The 26,517-nt window shown below is 38.9% G+C and overlaps 1 protein-coding gene across 3 annotated transcripts in view; it reads right to left on the bottom strand.

Annotated features, from left to right (window-relative positions):
* The window catches only part of Ube2d2 (ubiquitin conjugating enzyme E2 D2), a 51,981-nt gene that overhangs the window by 9,668 nt on the left and 15,796 nt on the right, over nt 1-26,517 (bottom strand). For 2 of the 3 annotated variants that reach the window (XM_063232198.1, XM_003477152.5), the window contains exons 2-5: nt 6,741-6,804; nt 924-955; nt 767-844; nt 579-684 (exon numbers count right to left, since the gene is read on the bottom strand). In XM_063232198.1, the coding sequence (XP_063088268.1) occupies nt 579-684; nt 767-844; nt 924-955; nt 6,741-6,804 (280 nt within the window). Of the gene's footprint in view, nt 1-578; nt 685-766; nt 845-923; nt 956-6,740; nt 6,805-15,677; nt 15,751-26,517 lie in introns of all 3 variants that reach the window. The other variant, XM_063232199.1, reaches the window with a different exon arrangement.

Raw genomic sequence — 26,517 nt, 5'->3', positions numbered from 1 at the left:
GTGTGCTTCTCATGTTTTATTTTGATGTAAGATTGTGCTAAGTTGCCCAGGATGGCCTCACACTTGTGATCTTCCTGCCTCACCCTCCCAAGCAGCTGGGGTTTAGGCAAGTACAACGTCTGGCTTCTATTTTTTAGTCTTAAAAAGACATTCATACCAAATGCCTACCTTCCTGCTTGTTCTTGAGTAGCACAGTAAACTATTCACCACACCAAAGAATACCCATGCTTGAAAATCCAACTCTTTCCAGTTGTCCCAGGTCTATTTCAGATTTAAGAGAGATTGCTAAAAAAAAAACAAAGGTCTATTTCACACTATGAGAAATTTTTTCCTATTAAAAGGAACACAGGTGTGGTGATCCATGCCTGTGAGTCCAGCACTCTGGGAGGCTGAGAAAGGGCAGTTGAAACTTTGAGCCCAGCCTGGTCAACTTAGTGACTTAGCAAGATTCTGTCTCAAAATAAAAGGGCACAAAATGTAACTAACTCAGTGTGATGACCTTAGTTCAACCCCCAGTAAAACAAAACAAAACAACCTTAAAAGACAAAGCCATAGTTTCATATCAAATACCTAATTACCTTTTGAAATAGTTAGTGCTGGAGACCACTGTGACCGAAGAATATCAAGACAAATGCTGCCATTACTGTTAATATTTGGATGATAAATTCTTGTTGTAAATGCAACCTACAAGAAAAGAAAAACCTTTTGTAAATTGGCTTATTGGTATCACAAAGCATATTTAAAACAATTGTCATATTCTAATTACCTTAGGTGGTTTGAAGGGATAATCTGTTGGGAAATGAATTGTCAAGAAAAATACTCCACCCTGATAGGGACTATCATTCTGTCAATGATAAAAAAAAAAGGATTAAAATGAGTGAATAACATAAACTATTAATTCTAAAATTAACTTGAATACTTACTGGCCCCATTATTGTAGCTTGCCAATGGAACACTAAAAAAAAAAAAAAGACACACAAAAAAATCAGTTACTCACATTGTTCCTACACCTCTGTCTAGTTAAGTTCATTCATAAACAGCATGATATTTTGTCTACAGAGAGAAAAATGGCTAGAAAGACCTAAAACACTGATAAGGTTTAAATTTAAAGTACAAAGAGCAAGCCACAGTGTGCTCACCTTTAATGCCAGCACCTGGGAGGCCAAGGCAGAGGGGTCACCATGAGTTTGAGGTCAACCTGGACTACACAGTGAGTTCAAGTCTAGCTTGAACTACATAGAGACCTTGTCTTAAAAAAAAAAAAAAACCCAAAACAAACAACATACTAGGATTTGGGTTGGGTGATGTGTACCTATAATCCCTGCACACTGAGATATTGAGGTACTAATACAAATTCAAATCCCTAGCCTGGGCAACTTATTGACCAAGCAAGACCTGTCTCAAAAAGACTGTAGTTTCAAGGGGGCTGGGGGACAGGGTGTGGTCCACAGTGGTGCAGAGCTGAGCAAACTAAGAAAACCTGTCACTAGAATTGTATCCCAAACCAGCCAACTCTTGATGCAAACAGAAATATGAAAACTAAGAAGTCATGTGAAAATCCAATGGGACATCAGTCCAAGTCATAAAGGTACTTCAGAACTTCCTTAATATTGCTCAGGCTAGCCTTGCACTTGTGGTTTCCCTGCTTCAGTCTCCCTAAGTGCTATGATTACAGGTAGGCTTGTATGATCATGCCAGGCAAAGAAAATCATTCCGAAAGACTGGTCCTTCAATCGTAATAACAGCCCTCTAAAATGCTTTTAATGGTCTTGCTTAAGGAAGCAGTCTTCCTCTAGTTTTGGCACAAATAGGTATTTATTTAATAAAATAGAAAATACACAACTAGAATTAATAACTGTCAGGAGGCTAAAAACATTATTAAACAAAAGGACAATCTACCAGGCAATAGACCTGTTTTACTTAATCCTTTTATATAACTTAAATCAATGGCTAAAATTGGAAGGATATTAATTATACTGCAATCCTACTCAGGATCCTAGGTATTAGATAAGAGAATAAAACAGAAAACATTCAAGTCATAAAAATACAGAAATATTTAGTTTTAAAAATTAGATTTTCCAGGGGCTGGGGATTTAGCTCAGCGGCATAAGCACCCGCCTTGCAAGCAGGCGGTCCTGAGTTTGATCCTGGTACCGATTAAAAAAAAAAAAAAAAATTAGATTTTCCATTAACCATTTAAGTACTTAATCTTTCTAGCCTTCTCAAAATCAATGCTTTTTTTTCCCCCTTGAAAACAGAGTCTCCCTATGTAGTACAAACTGTCTTGAACTCACTATGTAATCCAAACTGATCTTAAATCTGTGGCAATCCTCTTGCCACAGCCTCCTGAGTCCTGGGATTGTAGGTGTGTACCACCATACCTGGCTCCTTTTCAATTCTTTTATAAATACTATCAGATTTATGTAATTTTTAAGAAAATCTACCCAGGTATGGTAAAATAGGCCAGTGTCTGAGATAGGACAGTTACAAATTTGAGGCCATTCTGGGGAATTTAGCAAGACTGTATCTCAAAACAAACAAAAAACAATGTGAATGTGAGTGTGTGTGTGTGTGTGTGTGTGTGTGTGTGTGTGTGCGCGCGCGCGCGCGCGTGCCCATAACACTGGATACTGCTCTGTGGAGGAGTATTGGCCTAACATGGGTTGAGGCCAGTATTCAACCCACAGTACCCCCACCCCTAAATCTGAACAAGTTCTTTTCTTTGCTTTTTTTGAGGAAGGGTTTCATCATATGGTTCCGGCTGGCACTGAACTCACTTTGTAGCCCAGGATGACCTCAAACTTGCAGTGATCCTGCCTCAGCCTCCTGAGTGCTGTGAGTAGTATGCCACTGCACTCAGCTGTCTGAGCAAGTTCTTAGGTAATGGTAAAAGACTTTTTTGACTTCCTACTCTTCTTAATGGCAAACAAAGAATATTTTATGCTCTAGGATCAAAACCTATCAAAACTATCATAATGTACCTATGGGACAATACAGAATCCCCAAAGTCTTAAAACAGAAATGCTGACAAGCTGGCAACCAGAACATTTACAATTACAGAAAGGATATTCTTTTTCCTGATAAAAGTGAGGAAAGATCAATCTTTCTTCCTTTTTTTTTTTGGAGTCAGAGTCTCACTTTGTAATTGAGGCTGGCTATGAACTTATAATGTAGCCCAGGTTGGCCTTAAACTCTCAGCGATCCTGACTCAGCCTCCCAAATCCTGGGATTTACAGGGGTGTGCTATCTCACCTGGCTTTCCAGTGTATTTTATTGTATTGAGAATGAACTCTTACATCAATACTGGTAAATTAATTAATTTGTAATTCGTATCCATTAGTTTGTAAATCATTTTTGTAATTACCAACAGAATTTTATAAACCAATAGGATTTACCATGACATTTCTCTATACGCATATATGGTACCCTGATCATATCTCTTTAATATTACAACTAGACATATTTCCCTGGCATGAAGGTGTGGTGGCACACAGCTGTAATTCCAGCACTTGGGAGGCTGTTGCAGGAGGATTGTAGTGAGTTTGAGGCCAGCCTAGCCTGCACAGGAAGGCTTGAAAGAACTACATAGCAAGATCTTGTCTCAAAAAACAAACAACCTCCCCCAATCATGAGCATCAAAGCTCTACGTAAGATCCACTCACATTCAAATGATAGCATTTTGTCCTCATTGTTAAGCAAATACAGAGGGTTGTATTTAAAACAGGAGGAAAATAAAGTGCTAACATAGCAACTGAGACTTCTCATAAAAATGACCCAAAATACACAAAATCAACAAAAGGTAGCAAAAGACAAACTCAAATTCAATATACGAATTACAGTACTTGAAGACCTACAGTTTAAATCTTATATGAGCTGGGATTATGAGTGGTAGAGCCAAAACTTAGCGTTTTTAGGTTCTGGATATAATGATCAGCACCAAAGAAATGAATACATACATCTGAAGTACTTAGCCACACTGTTGAATATAATAATACTAAATGGAATTACTGTCAGATCTCCCTGGAACCCTGCTAGACTCCTAGCTCTCTTAAGTGGAAATACTGGAAGGAGAGGCAGGTGTGGTGATAAAACTCCATTCTGTAATCTCGAAACTTTGAGAAGATGAGGCAGAAGAATCCCAAAATCCAGCACTCCTGGGCACTTTAGCAAGACTGTCTTTGAAAAAAAAAAATCCCCAGCATGAGAGGAGGGGAGAGGAGGGCAAGGCAGGGCAGGGCAGGGCAGGGCAGAACAAAAAACAAAACAAAATAAAACAAAACAGCAGAACAGAGCAAAGCAGAACACAACAAAACAGAACACAACAGAGGAGGAGACAAGAGTATCTAACTTGTATCAAATCACAATGGTTTTGTAAATTGTTTGAGAATCACTAAGGGTCTAAGGGTTCCAAGTGCAAAAAGGTTTTTTTTTTTTTTTTGGGGGGGGGGTACAGGGATCAAACTCACTACCTTGGGCGAGGGGTTTAGCTCAGGGCACAAGCACCTGCTTGGCAAGGTTGTAAGTTTATCTCAGGTACCAAAACAAACAAACACTGAGCTCACAACTTCAGGCTTGCCAGGCAGGCACTTAGGCAGCTGAGCTAAATCCCCGGCACTAAGGGTTTCAAATAAAAAGAACTCCAGAAATAGTTACTGAATAAATACTTGTCCACTTCATAAGCATAATATACTGCTGCATTTACATGATCATTTACGTTTTTAAAAAACCTTTTATTTTATCTAAGGATTAACATTATATGTTGAAAACAAAAATACACACTTCCCCCCCGCCAAATCAAAACCAGGTTTTTCCCCTAAGGCATTGTACATGCTAGACAAGTAACCTATCAATAAACTATGGCTTTCGGTCCCCAAAACAATTTTGATAGTAAAAAAACAAAAACCAAACTAAACTCCCACTACTACTTTGGTTTGATGCTGTCAACATGAACTGAAAGCTACAACCAGTTATATGTGCATGTAAATATCAAGTTCTGAGCTCAGTAATTACTCTCTGGTGTTGTGAATAGTTTTGAGATTAAAAGGGGTAGTGAGAATACATGTTTTGAGACTAAATCCCTGAAGACCTACACTTGAATGTATGGGTCTCAACAGTCATTTCTCTAGATGTTCAAAGCAGAAGAAAATGAAACAGGTTATATGACCAATAATAAACCTTCAGCTTACTTCTGATTTAATGTATGCTAAAATGTGAGTACAGTACCTTAAAATAAAGCAGCCATCTCCACCTTATTCTTACACTAAATATCAATAATGTGGTACGCTAAGGGATTTAAGTGCTAGGCAGTCTAAACGATTTTTTTTTTTTTTTTTTAAAGCCAGTCAAATTTAGCAGTGGGGGCAGTCTAAAGGATCTTAAAAGCTTGTTTTGGCTGAAGTTTCTTTCTCCTCATGAGATTAAATTCTGACAGTTTGTAACAAAACAAGTGAGATAATAAAAACGTATTCAGCTATCCATTTATACTTTTTATGTCCTTATGTGATCCACCAGGAAGACATGACCAAGTACTTCAAACTGGCCTTGAACTCAAGGTGATCTTAGCCCCCTAGAGAGAGTGCCAGGATCACAGGAATGTCACCATGCCCAGGTGAAATTTCTCAAAATGTAGAATGACTGATGATCTTTTTAAACTTTTTCAGAGACAGAATCTTACTATGCAGTACAGGCTGGTTTTGACCTCTCGAAATTTTCCTGCCTTGGCCTCCTGAGTGCTAAGATTACAGATGGCACTACCATGCCTGGTTTGGATGATCTTTAAAAACAGTCTGGGAATTAAATTTCATTTTTAAAATTTTCTTTAGCTTGCCAAGATAATTTGTCTTTGCTACTACTACTGTTTATACTATTATATGCCTTTTTCAAATCAAAAAAATTAATATTCTAAAAAGTATTTCCCCCAAAGCATAAATAGTAACAAAAAAATATAAAGCAGTCTTCATCAAAATTTAAAGCTAGCTAGGTTTGGTGGCACACACATGTAAAGGCAGCAACAGGAAAATTAAGGCAGGCAAAACACTGTGTTTGAGGGGCTGGGGATTTAGCTCAGCGGCATAAGCACCTGCCTTGCAAGCAGGTGGTCTTGAGTTCGATTCCCAGTACCGATTAAAAAGGAAAAAGACAAAAAAAAAAAAAAAAAAAAAAACACTGTGTTTGAGGACAGCCTGGCCTACACAGGTAGTTCAAGGCCAGTCTTAACTACATAGTGAAATCCTGTCTCAAAAAACAAAAATAGAAGAACTAGACACACTAAATGATTCTTACAATATGTTAAGTATTTTATTTCTTTATTTACTTTTTGAGACAGGGCCTTCCTATGTAGCTCAGGCTGGCCTTGACTTCACTATATAGCCCAGGTGGACCTTGAACTCAAACTCATGGCAATTCTCCTGTATGAATCTCCTGAGTGCTGAGATTACAGGCATGCACCACCACACCTGGAAGTGTCAATTATTTTGTATCTGGGGAATACTAGAAAGGATAAAGGATAGGTACAAAGAAACCAGAACTACAAAGATAATACCTATCAGAAGAGGTTCCAAATGTGACGATGTACGCAGATGAGTGGAGGCACATATAGTGCCTCTCATAATAAACTGACCCCTTCCTGTAGCAAATTATCTTTCCACACAATATAACCTGAGATACAGTCATCTGTTCAGAGGTTCCCACAGATACGTAGTGTTATGCAGTTTACATTACAACTTCATTTAAATACTTACTATCATCTCCAACAGGACCTGCTGAACACTGTGCTGGTGGGTCCCGTGCCAGATCATTCAATTCCTTAAGAAAAAACACAGAAACTTATTCAATATAAATGTAACTTTACACTGTTACTAAATTTACATTTTTCCCAACAGTCTTTGCCATACTGACTGGTAAAAGTTCTTTTTTTTTACCCACTACCGGGGATCAAACTTGTGACCTCCTGCTTGCCGGGCAGGTGGTTATGCGTCTAAGCATGCTGAGCCAGACAGTTACCAGTTCTTTTAGTATCATTCTTTCAAAATCAAAAGAGTAAATGATAAATCTTTTTGTCTGTTTTTTTAAGACAGTCTTGCTGTGCAGTTCAGGCTGGCCTTGAGCTTGCAAGATCCTCCTGCCTCAGCCTCCCAAGTGCTAGGATCACAGGCATGCACTACCATGCCTGGCTTTTCTTTTTTTTATGTAGGGGATCAAACTCAGGGCCACATGCATGCTAGGCAAAAGCCTTTGTTTTTCTTTTGCAGTACTAAACCCAGGGCCTGGAATGATTTATTTTTAAAATAAAAACAAACTCAGGGCTGGGGATTTAGCTCAGCGGCATAAGTGCCTGCCTTGCAAGCAGGCAGTCGTGAGTTCGATCCCTGGTACCAATAAAAAGAAAAAAAAATAAAAAAATAAAAATTAAAAAAATAAAAATAAAAAACAAACTCTAAGAAGCTAAGTGTGGTGGTACATGCCTGTGACCCAACACTGTAGGAGGATAAGGCAGGAGATCACAGGCTTCAGCCCAGCTTGAGCAACTCAGTAACTTACTGGAACCCTACCTCAAAATAAAAATAATTTTTTTTTTGGTGCTGGGAATTGAACTCACAACCTCACGCTTGCCAGGCCAAGTGCTGTGCCCACTAAGTTATACCCCTGTCCCCATAAAAATAAATTTTAAAAGAGTTGGGGATATAGCTAAGAATGAAGGCCCTGGCTTCAAAAAACAACAGTAAGAACAGTAAAATCTAGTATTTACCCTTTTCTTTTCTTTTTTTGTACCAAGGACTAAATTCATGACCTTGGACTTGCCAGGCAGACATTTGTGCCATGAGCTAAACCCCTGGCCTTGTACACTTTTGATATATATATAATGAACATACTCATCATAGGGAATCTGTACCTGTATATAGCATAACTTGATTCTTTTTTTCCCCATTCCTTTTCCAGCCATCCATTTTCATTTACAAAAGCTTTGTTTTCATATTTTCCTTCTCTCATTTTTTCCTTTTCCTTTCTCTCCCTTCCAACTATAATGCTTTATTCTACATGTAAACTTGGGAGTACAACAAAGTACAGAAATAGTCTAGAAAAAAGATTGTAGGATTGAGATAAATATTTAACACTATTAGCCAGGAGTGGTGGTAAATATTTGTAATCCCAGCACTTGGGAGGCTAAGCCGAAATGATGGCTGTGAGTTCAAGGCCGGCCTAAACTACATAGTGACACCCTTTCTTTTTTTGTGTGTGTGTGTGTGTTTTTCCTTTTTATCGGTACCGGGGATCGAACTCATGACTGCCTGCTTACAAGGCAGGCGGCTTATGCCACTGGGCTAAATCCCCAGCCCCGTGACACCCTTTCTTAAAAAAGGATTTAACGTTTTCTCAGGTATCTCAGATTTTGGATTTTTGTCTCTTCTACAGATTATTTTCTGCCCGTGTCATGAATAAATAAAAACTATTGTACAATTCCCATTCCTAAACCACTATTACAAGAACTCTTGCTTGATTCAAGAACTATTATAGCAAGAGGTTGCTATTAAAAATACAATTTGAATTTAACAAGCTATTCTGAAGATTTGCCATGTGCATTAAATGGAATTTTACTTCTGATTTAGCCTTAATCTTTTGCTCCTTTCAAACTGAATTACCATTTTCCATGCCAAATGACATCAAGATTTGACCTTAAGAACTATGATTTACCTAATCTGAACATAAGACCCATCAGTTCATTTCAGGAAACAGTATGACATAATTAATTTTAAAAACCTAACCCAAATGTAGGCTAATAGATATTTAATGCACTCATTCAACATTTCTTTGGTTCAAGGTAGATATGGCTCTCAAAAGCATAGTGCTAAGTAAAAGAAACCAGATATAAAAACTCATAGTATACAATATGATTGCACTGATTTGACATTCTAGAAAAAGTAAACGCAGATTAATGGTTCCAGGGGCTGGAAGTAAGGAACTGAATACAAATGGACAGGAGTCGAGATGTGTGTGTTTGTGTGTTATATGTAATAGAAATGTGGTATATATCATGATTTTGGCAGAAGTTGTACAACAATATGCGTTTGTCAAAATTCAAATTGTATACTGTGATGAACTTTACTTAAAATAGCTGAATTTTATTGTACATTATATATATATATATATAAGCTGTTTATTCTGTTATGGTACCAGAGATTGAAGTCAGGAACTTGAATATACTGGGGGAACACTTATCAACTGAGATATAACCCTGAGTCTTTAAAGTTGATTATTTTTAAATGCACATAACTGTTCATCTTTGTGAATAAAATCTTCTGAAGATACAATACTAGCAGGTGCTTCAACAAAGCTTGCTTTATGGTGAAAATGTAAAATGTATATATATTCCTTTACCTTTTGAATTTTCTAAACTATGTATATAATGCCTGTGGAAAAGTTACCCTTTCTGATATTAACTTGGATTAAATTAAGATACTAAAAATTGTCACCATCTGGAGAGTAACCTAATGAAGACCCAGTCAGACTAAATATACAACCAGTAATACTAACATTTACATCAAGATAAAAACTTAAGTAGGGTCCCTTTCCGGAACTTGCGTGGGGTGGGCTGGGGTGGGCAAGAAAAATCTGAAGTAGGATCTTTAATAAAGACACTGATCTACTAGCCGAGGATTTAGCTTAGTGGCATTAAAAAAAAAAAAAAAAAAAAAAAAAAGACACTGACCTAGACAGAATATGTGGAGGGGGAAAAAAGCTCAGTAAGTTCCCTTTATTACTTAGCTTTATTAATTGATTCCTTCGACTTTTCTTTAAAAAAAATTAATCAATTCTATGTTTTGCTTTCTTGAAACAGTTTTGCTATGCAGTTAAGGCTGGCTTTAAACTCTCAGTAATTTTCCTGCCTCAGGTTCCTGAGTGGTTGGGGTTACAGGCATGCAACATCACATTCAGTTTGACTTTCCTTTTTTTTTTTTTTTCCTCTTTTTCCTTTTTATCAGTACCAGGGATTGAACCCACAACTGCCTGCTTACAAGGCAGGCACTTATGCCGCTGAGCTAAATCCTCAGCCCCGACTTTCCATTTTTAAGAAAGTAGATTTAAAATTTTTTTAAAACACAGAAAAACTAAAAAATACAATCAGATTACTCTTGTCTATCTTATAGCAAATCACATTACTGGGATTAATAGAAAGACCAGGACAAAATCCAAGAACTAGGAATTAGTGGTTTATAGAAAACTTTGTTATGGAAAAAGCAAGAGAAATAAAGTACAGTAAAATATATTTATAATTGAATATAGAGAAAGAAGAGAGAAAGAAACTTTCAACTGAAGTAGAAAATCATCAATTTTTGTTTTGCTTTGCTTTTTGACACAGTGTCTTGTTTTGTAGCACAGGCTAGCCTTGAACTCACGGGGGATCTTGCTGCCTCAGACATCCAAGTGCTGGGATAATAGGCATGTACCAACAACACCAACACCAGCTCCACATCTGGCAGAAATTCTCAATTTTTAAAAGGATTTTTACATTCTTTTTTCAAAATCCTAAATAATAATAACAGGTTATTGTGCCTCTTCATGGTACCCACCCTACAGTATAGGGTATATTTTTATTTTTCCTTTCTTCTTGGCCCAAATTTGCTCCACAGAGCCCATTTCCCTGCTACCCTTCCAGGCTTTTCCCCCCTTTTTACATTTTTTTGGTACTAGTTGAACTCGGGGCCTTACACTCGCCAGGCAGTCCTAGCCCCCTTTCCTACCTTTAACAAATATAAAACTTAGCCACCTTTAATATTAATAATAATCACAATATTAAATAAAATGACTGGGCTCAACAGTGCAGTAAGTTGAAGTACAGGAATTGAGCCAGACTGGGCAATTCAGCAAGACCCTATGTCAAAATAAAATTAAGGACAAAGGTATAGCACAATAGTAAAGTACCCTTGGGTTTGCATTCTAGTAACACACACACATGCACAAATTTACTGGGGGAGAAAACTAGGCCTGGGGATTTAGCTCAGCAGCATAAGCATCTTCCGTCATAAATTCAATCCCCAGTACCAAAAGAGAAAACTATTTGTTTTACTTTCTTTGCTGCTACATACTAACCTTATACATAACAACACAGCAGAGCTGAGCATAGTAACACACATCTGTAATTCTATCACTCAAGAGGCTGAGAAAGAAGATTGCTCTTAAGTCTGGGCTACACTGCAGAATCCAAGGGCCAGCCTTCACTACGTATCAAGACCTTGTCTCAAAAAAACCAAAAAGAAGGCTGGGTGTGGTGGTACATGCCAGTAATCCTAGCACTCAGGAGACTGAAGCAAGAGGATTGCTGTCAGTTTGAGGCCAGCCTGGGCTACAAAGTCTACAGCTTCCCACCTCAGCCTTGCAAGTGCTGGAATTACAGGTGTGCACTACCACACCTAGCTCTATCCTCATGTATAGATTTTTCTTTCACTGTATCCTTAAGCAAGTTAAGCCTAGTTGGTTAAAACTAATGCTTTTTTTTTTTTTTTTTTTTTTTTTTTTTTAAACACAGTCTCACTCTGTAGTCCAGGCTAGCCCTGAATTCACTATGTAGCCTAGGCTGGCCTCAAACTCATGGCACTCCTGCCTCAGGAGTATTGGGATTACAGGTGTGCACCACCATGCCTAGCAAAACTACTGCATTTTCCTGGCTTGCTTCTTTTTTTGTTTTTGAGACTGAGTCCCACAATGTTGTTCAGACTGGCCTTACACTTGTGGACTCAACTGATTCTCTGTCTCAGCCTACAAAAGTAATTGCAATTACAGACATTTACCATCATGTCCAATTTTACTAGCTATTAAGTAGTCACTTCCTTCCCCAATCTTAACAGTTACCTGACCCTCAAAATTAAAGGAGGAAAGGTTTATTCAACTCAGTTTGTATAAGTTTTAGTCCAGAATTAGTTGGCTCAAAGGCATGGTGGCACATGATAGGCAACAGTTCATGGTGGGCAGAAGACAACAAAAGCAAGAAAGGAAGAGAAGAGACAAGCCTCTTTCTGTCCCTTACACTGCATGCTGGCTAGGTAGCCTAGCATGCAATATAATAGCCTATACCCTAAAGTGGGTGTAGCACTTATACCATTAATGACAGCACTGGAACATGAACCCATCACAAATTCTAGATTCAGCTACCTCTGAAAAGCTGAAACCTGCAACTCTAGAAGGCTTTGGGGAAACAGCTAGATACTAAACTGTAACATAGCATAAAATGAAACAGCAAGACAGAAAATGGAAAAAGTTGTATGGAGGGATAGGGTGAGGGGGTCCAGGCATCAAGGATCTCTGGTGGTTATAATCAAGATATTTGTAAATTTACAAAGAGATTGTGGGTCACAGAATTAAAGTATCTAACTAATGGTAAGAACCTGAGTATTGTACTATATTCACCACGCTTCTACAGCCTGGATCTAAAATAGAAATTTACAAGGTAGAAATACCTCAGAATGATACAGAGTATTTGCCCAGGAAATTAAGGTCTTGGGGCTGGGGATTTAGCTCAGCGGCATAAGCGCCTACCTTGCAAGCAGGCAGTCATGAGTTCGATCCCCAGTACCGATAAAAAAGAAGACAAAAAAAAAACGAAGGTCTTGTTGTACGTGGTGGCACATGCCTGTGAATCCAGCACTCAAGAAGCTGAGGCAGGAGAATCCCTGTGAGTGCAAGGCCAGTCTGAATTAGAGTGAGATCTTGTCTCAAAAAAGCAACAACAAAAACAAAACAAACAAAAAACCCAAACAACAAATACCCAAAAACTCAACAAAACCAGGGAACAGAAAATCGTATTTATTTAAACTAGACCTCCAGAAAACTATCACGTGCACAAAAGCTTGACTACCTTTATGTTTCCTAAGTTAAATAAGAACGAGACACTAAAGACAACAGTAGAAAACTCAGTAACTGCAAGATTTGGAAGGCCGGTAAAGCTGGACATGGCAGGACATACCCTGTCATCCCAGCCTGTGGAGGATGAAGCAGGAGGGCCAAAAGTTTCATCCCAGCCTGGGCAATTTAAAGTGAGTCAGGGAGACCCTATCTCAAAGTAATTTTTTTAAAAGTCTTTTTGAGACAGGGTCTTGCTATGTGGGGTTCAGGCTAGACTTAGGCTCACTTTGTAGCCCAGGTTGATCTTTAACTTGCAAAGATCCACCTGCCTCTCAGCCTCCCAAGTGCTGGGATTACATGTACCACCACACCTGGTTTTTTTTTTTTTTTTTTTTTTTTTTTTCAAAATAAGAAATTTTAAGAAGGAAAAGTCCTGTGTTTTATCTCCAGCACTGAAAAAACCAACCTCCAAAAAAATACAAAACCAAAAGAATGAAGCTGAATTCTAGAAATATACTGATGGAAGTATGTATTGACGTAAGTCATCTTTCTGAACTAAATATAAGCTTGTACTCTAAATTGAAGTCAACCTAAAATTTAGAAAATGTTGACCCTGAATTTACCAACTAGCTTTGCCCAATCCTAACTCTCCTGCATTAGTTTTACATCTTTACAGTATCTCCAAGGAACCCCTCAAAAGAACCTGACCATGGTAAATATAGTGTTTCTCACTCCTATAAATTCTCTTATATTATTTTGTGTCCAATAACACTATAGTACTGTTTTTCTTTCTTTTGAGGGGAGAAGGGTTGGTGCCTCCCAGTATGCTGGTATTTATAGCCATGTGGTATCTCACTCAGCTCTTTTTTGTATTTTTATCTTTTATTTTATTAGTATTTGTGTGTGTGTGTGTGTGTGTGTGTGTGAGAGAGAGAGAGAGAGAGAGAGAGAGAGAGAGAGAGAGAGTGTGTGCACGCACGCGCACGCACGTGCGCATGCACTACAAATCAAGCTCAGGACTTTTACTTGACAGGCAGGCACTGCACCAGTGAACCATATTCCTAGCCCCAACCAGCTGGTTTTCAACTCTTCTTTAGAAAGTATTATGGGGCATTCGTGCTTCTATACCACACTTCCCACCTCGAAATGAAGTGTTTTTTCACAAAAATACATAGTACATCTAGTTCATTCCTGTTTCCACTGATGCTTATTTTGCTATTCTATGTGTAAACCAAAACATGTTGCATTTTTTTTCTTTTTGCAGTGCTGGGAACAGAACTCAGGTGGCTCCACCACAGAGCTATTCTTAAAACCTTTTTTACTTTTTATTTTGAGACAAGATCTTACTAAATTGCTTGTGTTTGGCCTTGAAATTGAGCCTCACCAGTAGCTGGGATTACAGGCAGGCACCACCATACCAAGCTTGCCCTTTATTTATTCTATACGCATTATTCTGGATATTTAAATTATTATAATTCAGGAACCTTCCCCCTTAAGTCATATTTTAATTAATTCTATAGTTAATGTTTCACATAACAAATTAGATGCTACTTATTTCTTGTCGAGTTTTTGCTTTTACCCAGGGTCTTGCTTTGTACTTCAGACTGATCTTGAATTGACTAGGCCACACTGGCACCCAACTCCCGGCAATTGTCCTGAGTGCTGGGAGTATAGATGTGCATCACTACACCTGGCTAATTGCTACTACTAGAAAAGAGTTTTCTCCCAAATAGGTCACTATTTTTTCCCCTTTGTGTGTTTTTGTGTGTGTATGTGGAAGGGACAGTACTGAGGATTAAATCTAGGGCCTTCAAAATGATACAGAGTCAGGCCTTTTTATATATCTACCTATCTATCTCAACCATACATTTATACAGGGTCTTGCTATATAGTTCAGGCTGGGCTTGAACTCACAGCAATCCTCCTGCCTCAGGTGTATGCCACTATGTCCAGCTTTGATTTTATATTTTAAGACAGTGTCTAAACTATTAGCTGGGGGGTATAGCTCAGTGACCCAATCACCTACCTGGCAAGAAGAGCAAGGTCCTGAGTTTGAGTCCCAGCTAGCTAGCTAAACTGCACAGACTAGGCTCAAACTTATGATCCTCCTGTCTCAACATCACTCCCACTCCCCTGCTTGGATTACTAATGTGTAACCACCACACCTGGCTTGGATCACTATTTTCTAAATTTATTTAAAAATAAAACAACTTTGGATTATCTCCACGTCAATAATTAAGTTTTAAATTGGGCATGGTGTTATACACCTGTAACCCTGGCACCCAGGATGCTGAGGCAAGAGGACTGCCTGACCTCAACGCCAATCTGGGCTACAAAGAAGTTCAACGCCAGCCTCAACTCACAAGTTCTTGTGTTTACTTACATAGTATGAAATACTTCATTATATATGTAGCATAAAAATCTACTTTGGAATCGTAGATCAGAGGTAGAACACTTCCTAGCTTGCACAAGGCTTAGAGTTCTGTGCCCAGTAGGTGTACACACACACACACACACACACACACACACACCCCTCCACACATGTGAGTTTTTTGTTTTGTTGTTTTGTTTTGTCTTGTCTCTGTCTTTCTGAGACACAGTTTTGCTACATAGCCCAGGCTGGCCTTAAACTCTCGGGGTTCCTATAGTCTTCCGAGTGCTGGGATTAGAGGTGTGCACCATCACACCTTGTTCAGGTTTTCTAAATCTTACTTGATGTTTTTTCATCATTATTCTCTTAGGTAACTTACAGCAAATCAATCAGGCTTTGAACCTGTCCAAATCAGCTTTTACATCTATAAAACAATACACTGTGCAGTAATGCATACTTGAAGCCCCACCTTCTCAAGAAGCTGAGATAGGAAGATTGTTGAGCTCAGGAGTTCAAGGCCAGCCTGGTCAACATGACAAGACCTATGAAAATCAAAACAAAACAACCCCGAGACAATGAGTTCAAACAATCTATCAAAAAAATTGCAGTTGATGTCTCTCTTCTGCTTCTAGACTGCAAAGGAATTATATAGTTATTGCTATTTTTTCCCCAAAGTCACTCCAAAACAGCGTGTGGTGGCACACACCTGTAATCTTAGTACATGGGAGGCTAAGTTAGGAAAACTGCCAAGAGTTTGAGGCTAACCTTGGCTTCCTAGTGAGTTCAAGATCAGCCTGAATGGCATTGAGACCCTGTCTCACAAAGACAATGATCAAACAAACAAGCAAAAGTCACTCTAGTACTCTGGGAGGCCAAGGTAGGATGATCAGAAACTTGAAGCCCAGTCTGGGCAACTCAGCAAAGTTCCTGTCTCAAAAACAAAAAGACATAAGCTGGGCATGGTGGCACATACCTGTAATTCTAGCACTCAGAAGGATCACTGCAAATTCAAGGCCAACCTGGGTTACAAAGTGAGTTCAAGGCCAGCCTGAACTGCATAGCAAAGCCCTGTCTCAAAGAGACAAAAATAAAAGCAATGAAGAACGCATTCTGGGGACTGGGGATTTAGCTCAGCGGCATAAGCACCTGCCTTGCAAGTAGGCAGTCGTGAGTTCGATCCCCAGTACCGGTAAAAAGAAAAAGAAAAAGAAAAAAAAAAAAAAGTGTAAAAAAAAAGAAGGCATTCTGGCAAGTGGAAGGTCCTGGGTTCAATTCCTGATGCAAAATAGACAGATAGAAAGGCAGGCAGGCACTTAGAAATGTAGCTCAGTGTGAAGTTCTAATACCCATTTAAAAAACCAAAGAAAGGTCTAGAAAAAGGTAATCAGACATAATGATACATGCCTAAAATCCCAGCCTCTGAAAGGCTGAGGCAGAAGGATTACAAATTTGAGGCCAGTCTGGGCAACTCAGCAAGACCTTACCTCAAAATTAAAAAACAATTAGGGGCTGGGGATTATCTCAGTAGCATAAGCACCTACACAGCACCGATTTAAAAAGAAAAAAAAATTAAAACTGGGTTATGGATGCAGCTCAATGTGAAGGTCCTAGATTTAATTCCTGTATTACAAAACAAGTGTGGGGAGGTATGTGGGGATTGAGGATGTAGTTTCGTGTGATGCCCTTGGGAACAATCCCCAATACTACACAAAATGAATTTTAAAAAAATATAACATTAAGCTAAGTCCCAAATTTTTTTTCTTTCAGTGCTGGACATTGAACCTAGTCTTGTGCTTGGTAGGCAAGCACTCTTACCACTGAGCTACACCCCTGGACTCCCCGATCATTTTATCTACTATTATGGCTGTGACTAGATGAGCACTCAAGCAGTCACAGGTGGGGCTTTTTCAGAAGTAGGCAGACCTAGAGTTTATGATGCTAAGTGAAACATGGTACAATGGTAAGATCAAGGGTGTGAGTGCTACCAGTCCTAAGTAGCCTGGATAAAATAGTAAGAGAAAGAGCTGTGGTCATCTCTTGTTGCTTGCTTTGCTGTTTTCTGCCCACCATAAATTGCTTTTCTTCTGTGACACCCCTCTACCATGACACCCTGCTTTGGAGCCAGCTGATTATGGACTGAAACGTCTACAAACTGTGAGCTAAAAAATAAACCATTTCTCCCATAACTTGTGGGAGCTGGATATTTTGTCTCAGCAACAAGAAAAGTAACATATCTATCTTCACAATAAGCACAGTTGTGGTTCTAAAGCACAGCAAACCAGGGGTAATGGTGTATGCCTGTCATCTCAGCACTGTGGGGTAGAGCAGTGGACTGCTGTGAGTCTGAGACTGGCCTGGGCCACATAGTGAGACTGTCTCAAAAATCTAAAGCACATCAACATCAATCATTTCCAATTACAAAGATAAATGTTCATATGCCACATTTTTAAGATTCACTCTTTAGGGCTGGGGATTTAGCTCAGCGGCATAAGCACCTGCCTTGCAAGCAGGCAGTCGTGAGTTCGATCCCCGGTACCGATTAAAAAAAAAAAAAAAAAAAGATTCACTCTTTATTCCTCATGGGCCACATTATCTTTCCAAGCACCTTCTTTTTTGAGGGGGTGGGAGTTGAGACAGGGTGTTCACTACATAATTCAGCTTGGCCTCAAACTTGTGGCAATCCTACTGTCTCAGCTTCCCAAGGACTGCAATTACAAATGTGTGCCACCAGCAAGATGTAATTATTAAAGCTGAGTGAGTGTGGGGGCTGGGGATTTAGCTCAGCGGCATAAGCACCTGCCTTGCAAGCAGGCAGGTCGTGAGTTTGATCCCCAGTACCTATTTAAAAAAAAAAAAAAAAAAAAAAAAAAAAAAAGGAATAAAGCTGAGTGTGATGGCACATGTGTATAATCCCAGCACTTAGGAGGTTGAGGCAGGGGGACTGCCCTAAGTAAATTCAAGACCAATCTCAACTATATAGTGAGATCCTGTCTCAAAAACAAACAGGTTTAATTACTGAACCTGAATGGAAAAGATGTTTAGGAGTAAGACTGAATAATACTACAGAGCAAAAGGGCCAGGGATTTAGTTCAGTAGGACAGCCTGGGAAGTGTGAGGTCCTGAGTTTGATTTCTGGCATCTCTCCCCACACAAAAAAAGAGAACAAAGAATTTCTCTTTTTGAGCATTTCAGCAGCAACCATTTAGATGAAAATGTTCTGGCATCAGAAAGGCAGTATTCTGTTTATTATTAATGCATTTTTTTTTTAACTTAATTCTCAAACCATCCTCCTATCTCAGCTTCCTAAGTAGCTGGGACTATAAGGAAACACCACTGTACTGGGCTATCTTTTATTAATTAGTGAGGATCAACAGTGTTTCCTAGGGCTGGGTGAAAGAGGGGCCCACCAGTGCACATGGAACAGAACACCAAAAATCTTGTTTCTAGACTTTCTTGGCCTGCTGCTGCAGCAGTAGAGACTGAATCTCACAATGTGCTGTATCTTCAGCATCCTCTTATTAAAAAATGTTTTATGAGACAGGGTCAAGCTAAATTACCTACACTGGGCTCAAACTTGTCAACCTCCAGCCTCAGCCTCCTAGAGTGCTAGGATTGCAAGCATGTGTTACCACAATGAGGATCGTAGAACTTATTCAGGTTTAACTAATATACTCATAACCTAATTTTCTTTTCTTTTCTTTTTTAGACAGGGTCTCACTCTGCAGTTTAGGCTGGTCTTGAACTATGTAGCCCAGGCTGGCCTTGAATTGACAGTAATTCTCCTGCCTCAGCCTCCCAAGGCTGGGATTATAGACATGCCACCACACCTGGCTCATGGTTTTTTTTCTGCACACAGTCTGACTGTTGTGATCCTCTTGCCTTTGCCTCCCAAATGCTGACATTATAGCCGTGTGCTACCATGCCTGGTGATTTAACATTTTTTAAATGGTGGAACACTTAAAGTATATTCTTCTAGCAATTTTCAAAAGAATAGCTCACATTTTTAAACTGCACCTCCTACGTTGTATAAGAGCTCTTAACTTACTCATTACTTGACACTTCGTATACGTCAACTAAATTATTCTCCCCAGCTTTCAAAGCCCTGTACCTGCATCCCCCATGGAGCATGAGTCTGGCTTTTAGACTTTACACAGAAGTGAGATCACATGGCTGTTTCTGTGCCTGGCTTCCCTCACTTAATAATGAACTCGAGATTCATGTATGTTGTTACAGTAACAGGATTTCCTTTTTTTAAAAATTTTAGTCTGAAGAGTATGCCACTATTTCATAAAACTTTTTCTTGACAAGGTAGTAGCCGACACCTGTAATCCTAACACTTGGGAGGCTGAGGCAAGGAGCACTGCTGTGAGTTTGAGGCCAGCTTGGGCTACCATAGCAAGATCTCATCTCAAAAAACAAAAAAAAACTTTTTCTTAGTTTACTGGCTTTTTAATTTCAAAAAGTTTATGTGTCTCTAGGAATATGCTACCTTGCATACTCTCCCCCTTCTATTCTCTTCCATGTACTTTCAGGCTTCACTTAAATGTTGGTCTTCCTGGAAGTCACTTCATTTCCATTTGTTCCTTATTTAATACTGCAGAAAATTACAAGTTGCTTATACAATTAGCATTATTCATACTTATCTGTGTGCTTATTTAATGTCTCTTGAGCCAGTAACAATAGGGGTAACCTCTAGCTTTCTGCTCAGCACACAGAACTGCTTAGTATTTCTGGACTGCAAAGTTTTTGGACTGCAAAGTTGAATTACATATGGTTAACTACCTAAACAAAGATATTTAATATTTTAATGCCATATTTCATTAATTATAATATGCACTGTTAACATGCCTGAAATGAGATTGCATATAACAATGACACGTTAAATTAATAGGCAATACACTTCCTTTCTTAGTATAATGACATCTTCTGATTTATAGCATCTTAGATTCAATGAAAATACATAAAAAAAATATTGTCTCATCCTAACATTGCAGTCTTAAGATCATACACTCCTAACAAAGGATAAGTTTAGAATCTTGGTAATCAGGACCAGAATAAAAGATCACTGAGTAAATGATTGAGATAGAATAGGAAAACCCTAACTATTCCAGAAAGACTACTACTACTGTAGTAAGCAGGGAAATAAATCAGGGGAGCACACATGGTACCAAAACCAAAGCAGGCAAACAACTGTTCCTTACTACCCAATGCTGTAGCTAATGAGTTGGGGTGGTTAAACACTCAGGGCAGGTCTGACTCCCTCTGTCAGGGTTTGAAATTCTCTGTACTGTCAGTTACTGAGGCAGTGGTCTCTGTTCTCTACTACTCTGTCCAAAATGCGTGTGGCACACAGCCAGGCAGATGGGAAGAATCTATGAGCAAACAAACAGATGGCAGAACATCTATGCCAAAAGACTTCACTATTCACTAAACTCCAAAGAAAACTCTGCAATGGCTAGGAAAGCATTTCCTTCCTGGAACCTGGGTAACCAGGATCTCTTCTATCCACTGAATCTTATCTTAACCAGCAACATAGCAAAGTAGAATCTGAAAAAAACTTATGTTTTTGTCAGAGGTTATTGCCACATCCTTCTCTATGACTAATCACAAATACCAAACCTGAAAAAATAGGAGGGACCCCCAAAGGGAACTAGATGCTAATAATATCTTGGTCTGTTTCTGTGTTAAAAGTGGCAGACACGGGCTGGGGATTTAGCTCAGCGGCATAAGCACCTGCCTTGTAAGCAGGCGGTCGTGAGTTCGATCCCTGGTACCGGTAAAAATGAAAGAGACAAAAAAAAAAAAAAAGTGGCAGACACTGGAAACCTTAAAAAGAGGTAAAAATCACATCTACTTTTCTTTATACTCTACACATTATTAAACCATGCTCCCCCCCAAAGAGCCTGTCTTAACTATTTTTAGTAATTATAGCATATAGGTATTTTAGTACTTTAATGTTTTCAAGTATACAAAAACTATTAACTGAGAAATATAAATTCTTGAACCTTAAGAAGTAATGGTGCTCATGGATCTCATCCTTTCAAAGCACAGTCAAGTTTCTGTTCACAAAGTCTCCAAAACTAACAATTCAAAATGACAAGCCTCACCATGGTTATATCAGTCTTCCCATACAATGACAAGCTAAGATGAACACAGTCAAGTAAGCTATTAAATTTAACTCTGCTATAAGACTGGCTATACATCTATAAAATCTGTCTATGACAAAATCAAAGGGCAAACAAACAATTCAACTCCCTTCACGCACTCTGTGCTGGGAACTGAAACCAGATTCCTGCACATGATAAGCACGAGCTGAAGGCACTGAGCTACATTCCAAATTCAAGAGGAAAAGCGGGAAGGAAAGATGCACAGAGAGAAAGGGAAAAAGAGAGGGAGGGAGTAAGAAAGGAAAGAAGGAAAAGTCCCTATCAAGTTTCAGACCTAAGAGCACATGGATTATAGGACAACTATTTTTTTTTGCAAGCACGACTGCCTGCTTGCAAGGCAGGTGCTTATGCCGCTGAGCTAAATCTCCAGCCCAGGACAACTATTAAAACCACCAACTGGCAAGTCCCTGGAACAGTCCAGCCAAAACTAGACATTATCCTGTTGGGGATTTAGATCAGCGGCACAAGCGCGAGATTGTGACTTTGAGCCTCAGTACCAAAAAAAAACCCAAGAACACCCCAAAACAAATACAAAAACAACCCCTAGACACTATCTGTAATTCTAGCACTTGGAAGGCTGAGGTAGGATTGTCATAAGTTTGAGGCAGTTACATGGTAGGGTCAAGATCAGCCTAACCTATCTGCAGAGACTGCGTCTACAAAAAGCAAAACCCACCTAGACAGTGTTGATAAGTATAAATAGGCACACTTGAAAAATGTTTTTTTAAAATTACATTTTATGTGAGCTGGAGATAGGAGCCCTTTGTTCACACAATGCATCCAACAAAGCATCTAATCAACTACCTTCTATGCTTGTACACAGTATCAGAACATTTACTATTACTGTCTCGAAGATATTACAGTATCATGCCATTAAGAAAAATGAGTATCTTCTGATTTCCCGTGATGAAATTCACATCCTAAAAGGATAGTCATCCTGCAGCAAGGCGTGGAAGAAAGCCACACAGAGAATTAATGTCCACAGTTAAGATCAGGGAAAGATTTGGTACCAACAAGTATTACTGTACCAAAAACATTTGTCTGTTTGAAACAGAGTATGCCAGGAAATTCAGGCTAGTCTTGAACTCATTTTGTAGCTTAGGTTGGCCTTCATTTTACAGCACCCCTTCTGCCTTAGCTTCCGGAGTGCTAAGATTACAGGTGTATACCACTATACTTGACTCCACAAAAATTTTATAAACTGGCATGATGGTACACACCTGTAATTCCAGCATGTTGAGAGGCTAAAAACAGGAAGGTCACAAGTTCAAGCCCATCCTGGGCAACTACATAAAAACCCTGTCTCAAAAGTGAGGGGGAATTAGAGGGGTTTTACTGGGGATGCAGTTCAGTGCGCTCCAGTCCTGGTTTCAATCCCTAGTACAGAAAATAAGACCTCCCCAATCATACTTCATCATATTAAGAACAACGTAGTACTCTTGTAAAAGCATGTTTTAAGGGGCTGGGGATTTAGCTCAGCAGCATAAGCGCCTTCCTTGCAAGTGTGTGGTCGTGAGTTCGATCCCTGGTACCGATAAAAATGAAAAAGACAAAAAAAAAAAAAAAAAGAAAAAAAAGAAAGAAAGCATGTTTTTAAAAAAGCACCAGGTTAATTTTTATTCAATGAAAAGATGGTGTGCGTACTTTTCAAAAACAGTAAAAGACTATTTACACAAAAAGAGTATGTATTTGGGTATGGGCCAGTGGCACAATGGATAAGATATTTGACTGCAGAGCAGAAAAATGTATGTATTTAAGGAATACCAGCCAGGCAAAGTGGCCACACATGTAATCCCAGTACTAGCGAGGCTGAGGCAAGAGTACTACTACAAATTTAAAGCCAGTTTGAGCCAGCATCGTGAGTTCCAGACCAGCCTAAACTATATAGTGAGACCCTGTGTGAAAGAAAACCAAAAACAAAAGGGAACACTACACCTCAGTGCACATTTACATCATGTAATTTTTTTTTGTTTAAGACAGCATCTTGCTACATAATTCAGGCTGGCCTTGAACTATGTAGCTCAAGTTGGCCTTCGACTCACAGTGATTCTCCTGCCTCAGCCTCCCAAGTGCTAGGACTGTGTCATCATATCTGGCTTATATCATATAATGTTTTAATCAGAGTAAACAAATCTAGCTCCTCATACATTTACCATTACTAAGTAATAAGCAGTTTTTAATACAGTACATCTGACCACTAACCTTCAAGGAATGTTTAACTCATAAATCATTATACTGGTGCTACTTGAAGATTCTGAGAGCATGTAAGCATAGCCTACCAGCCTGGAACAGGCTATCAAGACCAAGACCATGACTTTCCAAGTTAGAGGCCAGCCTAGACTACAGAGATAATTCAAGGCCGGCCTAAACTACAATCCAAGTTCCTATCAAGAAAAAAAGAAGTAGGGGCTGGGGGTTTGTTCAGTGGTGTAAGTGCCCGCCTGGCAAGCGCAAGGTTGTGAGTTCAATCCCCCATACAAAAAAAAAAAAAAAGAAAGAAAGAAAGAAAGAAAGAAAAAAAAAAAGTGACTTAGTCAACTGGGGTGGCCTATACATTTCATCCTAATTAATTAGGAAGTTGAGACAGGAGAATCCCAAATTTAGAAAATTTAGTGAGGCTAGTCTCAAACAAAAAGGACTGGTGGTGGTAGGGTTATTCATGGTAGAGGACACCTGGTTTTAATCCCAATACCCTCCCCAACATGCACACCAAACTATGAAACAACTGGGTGTGGCAGCATATACTTCTAACTCCAGCTCTCAGGATGCAGGCAGAAGGATCACACATTTGAAGCCATCCTGAGCTACATGTTAAGTGCAAGGCTAGTCTGAACTACACAGTAAGACCCTGTCTGGGGGAAAATCAATCAATCCATGGTAAGTCTCCATAGGAATGAGGCTGGTAGTTATAAAATTTCTTTACTGGGACTCAGTTTTATCTTTTACTTTTAAATGTCTTTTCCTTAAGTCTCTTAGCAATAGGCTAAACAAGTAACTGATAAGGAACACAAAAGCCAGTAAATGACCATATTTTTAGAAGAAAATTACATTTTTAGCTTATAGCCTTTCCTTTCCCTCCACTCTTCTTCCCCCCTTTTTTTCTTTTTTTTTTTTTTTTAATTAAAGGCAGCACTGGGGAATGAACTACAGCCCCAGCCCTGGTTTATCTTCTAATTCTGAATTTTCAAACAAGGTCTCAGTCATCAAAATTACTGGAAAGTTAAATCCTTCCTAGTCTCCAGAGTGCTGAGACTACAGGCATGCACTACCATTCCTTCCTCCTATTAACTGGTCAAACAAAATTTCAGAATACAAATTTAAATAAACATTTAAGAAAAATAAAATGCTATCCCCTGATTGTTTTGAATTGTTTTGTTTTTTTTTTTCCTCTTGGAAATAATATTTGAAAAAAAACCCATCAAAATTGTTTTCAATGAATCCTAAGCAACAAAACTGCGCTACAAAATTTAATTTAGGGCATATGAACCTTATACAAGAATTATGTTAAAATATTACAATTTACTCTGTAATCTTTAAAATGGCTGGCAACATCTTCCTTCCCATAAGCATACCACTGTTCTTATCAAGGGAGTAGAGGCGGCCCTGTGCAGGCAAACCCCAATCCTAGCTACTAGAGAAGCTGAGGTAGTAGGATTCCAGTTTGACACCAACCTAAGCGACTTGGCAAGTTTCTGTCTTAGCAAAAAAAGAAAAGAGTAGAGGGGATATAGCTCAGTGCACTCTTTTACTAGAAACATCTCCCCCACCTTTTTTTTTTTTTTTGGTTGAGACAGCATCTTGCTGTGTAGTCTAGCCTTGAAGTCACTGTGTAGTGTAGCCTGTCCTTGAATTCAGTGATCCCCCTGCCTCAGCCTTTTGAGTGCTACTGTGCACAACCGGTTTAGGCTTACTTCTAAGGACTATCTGCTTCTGTAAGTTCTTCAGTTGATAATGAAACTGATTTATTTGAAGTTAAATAAATTCTCAGATATAAACAAAGGCTTTAGAAGTGATGCTATCTTTGAAACTTTGATATGCAGAAATGCCTCATATGGGTGCACATATTTTCTCAAGGGCTTTATATATATACTTTCTCAAACCACAGGAAACAACAATTAATTATCATTATTATTCTTGGCTCTGTGATCATTTTATGCTTAATTTTTGTCTTATACTGGTGGCCAGTAAGCTCCTTCACTGATACTTCGGATGTCTTTCAGGCCTCCAAGCTATGTACTGCAGAGGTGGTCAAAGCAGTGACTGCATCACTGCCAGTTTCACTGTTCAGCATTTCCAGTGATTTTTACCGACTCAGGCAGGTTTATGGTTCTGTGATATCTTCTTGGTGGTATTCACTAGTTCCTTGCCATGACTTGCAGAAACTCCTTCATTTTTAAGCCACAACTGCATACTCAAAACACAGCTCCTATCAACTGTGAGGTCAGTATAATCTTAAAGAATTCATGGAAGCTGCTAAGATGCCAGGAAAGGGAATGTGATGAAAAACAGGAATAGATGCTTTATTAATTTGCTAAAGATCATGTCTGGATTGCAGCTGTTTTGTGCTCATGCTTTTTTCTTTTCTTTCTTTTCTTTTGGTCTTTCTGAGACAGAGTTTCATTATGCAGTTCAGGCTGGCCTCAAATTTGCAGCAATCTTTCTGCTTCAGCCTCCCCAGTGCTGGGATTATAGGTGTGTGCCACTGTGTCCAAGCTGCACTCATGATTATTGATGAGCACTTTCTACATTACTGCTTATATCATAAAATATCCTGGATTTTCTAAAAAAAACTTTCACCCTGCCTTTTCTAACATGTGAGGGATCATTATTGCCTATCCTACCTGTTACAATAATTTGTTGGTGGCTAATGCATTTTATGTTAAAAGTTACTGGACAACAAACTGTTTTTAAGATAAACAAATATTTTTATTGAACTATTTTGAAAATATGATGTCTAATACAGGTTTTCCTCATTTAACAACCTACTTGCTTAATGACTGTTTAGACTTATGATGGCTGCCCAGACTTATGACCTTGTCTTTCTGGCTTTGAACTCACAACAATCCTCCTGCTTCATCCTCCCAAGTAGTGAGATTACAGGTGTGCCACCATACCTAGTTTAAAACAGGGTTTTGCTCTGTA

This window comes from Cavia porcellus, unplaced genomic scaffold (genome assembly GCF_034190915.1).
Source record: "Cavia porcellus strain 051 isolate PalLab524CR breed Dunkin Hartley unplaced genomic scaffold, mCavPor4.1 scaffold_21, whole genome shotgun sequence".
NCBI lineage: Eukaryota > Metazoa > Chordata > Mammalia > Rodentia > Caviidae > Cavia > Cavia porcellus.
Note: the sequence above shows the minus strand (reverse complement) of the source record. Positions and strands in the feature narration are given on the sequence as shown.